The sequence below is a fragment of the Netta rufina genome (assembly GCF_964035555.1).
Source record: "Netta rufina genome assembly, chromosome: 2".
In the NCBI taxonomy this organism is placed as follows: domain Eukaryota; kingdom Metazoa; phylum Chordata; class Aves; order Anseriformes; family Anatidae; genus Netta; species Netta rufina.
In genome coordinates this window covers 286949-288982 of record NC_140124.1, presented here as the reverse complement: position 1 = coordinate 288982, position 2034 = coordinate 286949, and the positions used below count along the sequence as shown (strand labels likewise).

General features: G+C 45.8%; 1 protein-coding gene across 1 annotated transcript; it reads right to left on the bottom strand.

The window, feature by feature from the left end:
• Positions 1-753: 753 nt before the first annotated feature.
• Positions 754-1762, bottom strand: H2BK1 (H2B.K variant histone 1; the record flags this gene model as incomplete). Its single annotated transcript, XM_084282529.1, has 2 exons — positions 754-990; positions 1640-1762. The coding sequence occupies 2 exons, from the start codon at positions 1760-1762 to the stop codon at positions 754-756; spliced, it is 360 nt and encodes a 119-aa protein (XP_084138655.1).
• Between the last annotated feature and the right edge of the window lie 272 nt (positions 1763-2034).

The window sequence follows — 2034 nt, the reverse complement described above, 5'->3', positions numbered from 1 at the left end:
GTGGTGTTTAGTTGCCAGCCAGGTTAAACCACGACAGAGACCCAGCACAGTTGGGAAGCACAATAGGAACCTAAAAGGCAACATAAGATTTTTTGCAATCAGTAGCCCAAAAAATGAAAAAAGGAGTTTGGAGAACTGTGGTGGAACCCACCCTCTTCGCAGAATGACCCTACCTTTCTTCAGGAAAGCTCTGAAGCCTCTACTTGGTTTTATTCATTTTCAGAGAACAGCTGTCCATCCAGTCCAACCAAACAATCCTGATGTCCATAGGTCAAACTAACATTTGCATTATAAATTATGAGGCAAAGACATTATCTGTGTTTTTAAAGTGTATTTGCAGATTTTGCTTTTACTGTTACATCAGACCAAATGCCAAATCCCACAGGTCTCCACAAGAAGTAGAGTCACCATCCATGATCTACGTTAACAATTTTCTGAGAGCTAGATAGCTCAGAAACAACTACGTGCTACTTGGGTGCTCTAGTTAACATATAGAACTAATTAAAGCCAAAGCAATTCTTTCTAAAAATTAGAAGTGACAAGACTGTGACATTATCTATTAAGTTGATGATTTGATACAATCTTCTCTATATAAACCACTTCAATTACTTATGTTCCAAACCTTTAAGTTTAGGCTGCACAGGCCCCACCGGTGCCCACGCCCAACAGTGACACCCCCCATCAACACAACCCCACAAAGCCATGACAGATGGGGTGCAGCCAAGGCAGAGAGGTTTAATTGCAGCCCAGTGGTCACTTGCTGCTGGTGTACTTGGTGACAGCCTTGGTGCCCTCAGAGACAGCATGCTTGGCCAGCTCGCCAGGCAGCAGGAGCCGCACAGCCGTCTGCACCTCACGGCTGGTGATGGTGGAGCGGTGGTTGTACTGGGCCAGGTGTGAGGCCTCTGAAGCCAGCCGCTCGAAGATATCATTGACAAAGGAGTTCATGATGCTCATGGCCTTGGAGGAGATGCCAGTGTCAGGGTGCACCTGTGAGACGGTAACCAAATGCTGTGTCATATCACCATCACCAGGCAGTGAGACCCCACACTCCCAAGAAAAGGGCCCTCCTTCCTCTTCCCCTCCCACCCCCTGGATTCTCATGTTGCATTCCAGTTCCATTGGACTGAAGAGGTCCCTGTGGTACTGCATTGGCTATAACATTGCACTGCCAGGAGCCTCTGAACAGTCCCACAGGGAAAACAATCCTACAAGGAGCATAGGTGCCCCACTGCCCCATGCTATGGCCACCTCTCCAAAGACTTTCTCCTCTCCCCAACATAGGCTGACAAGTCTCAAAATCTCCAGAAATTATTAAGTTTTTAATACTTACTCATAGGGAGGATGACAGGTATAACTGATTTCTACTCAGTTACTTCCTTATACAGAGCCATACAGTAGAGTTCATTCTGCCTATGAAACCCTTTCTGATCCAGATCCGTCTCATCTCCTACTGAGAGATTTGTTGCCACACCCCATTTTATACTCAGCTGGAGTTCTATACTGTCTCACTCTTTTTTTTTTTTATCTCACTAAAAAGCACGTTTTCCTCTTTTCCTTTTTACAGAGCTAACACACAGTGAGCAGAAGTAGTTTTACATGTGAAACAGTTCTTACCACTAGAGAAACGTTTACTCACTTGCTTCAGTACTTTGTAGATATAAACTGAATAGGTTTCCTTTCTCTTGGGCTTCCTCTTAGACTTTCTGTCTCCAGAAGTGGAAGCATGACCACCACACTTCTTCCCAGCCTCTGCACTCATCTTAGCCCCTTCCCCTGAGCAAGCTCTAACAGAGCAACCATGAGCTACCATGGGTTAGTTATATAGCAAAGGCAGCAGCCCTTCACATGCCTCAGGTGCAGTCCCCAGGGAGTGTGAGGGATGCACATCTGTGGCTGATGATTCCACTTGGCATTAACCACAGGGCAGCTGGCCTTAAAGGCACTTGGAATTAACTGATTCAATTAAACTTTCAGACCTGAGAAGCTTGAGGGTAATACTGGCAAAGACATGCATAAGAACAGTAGTGTCCC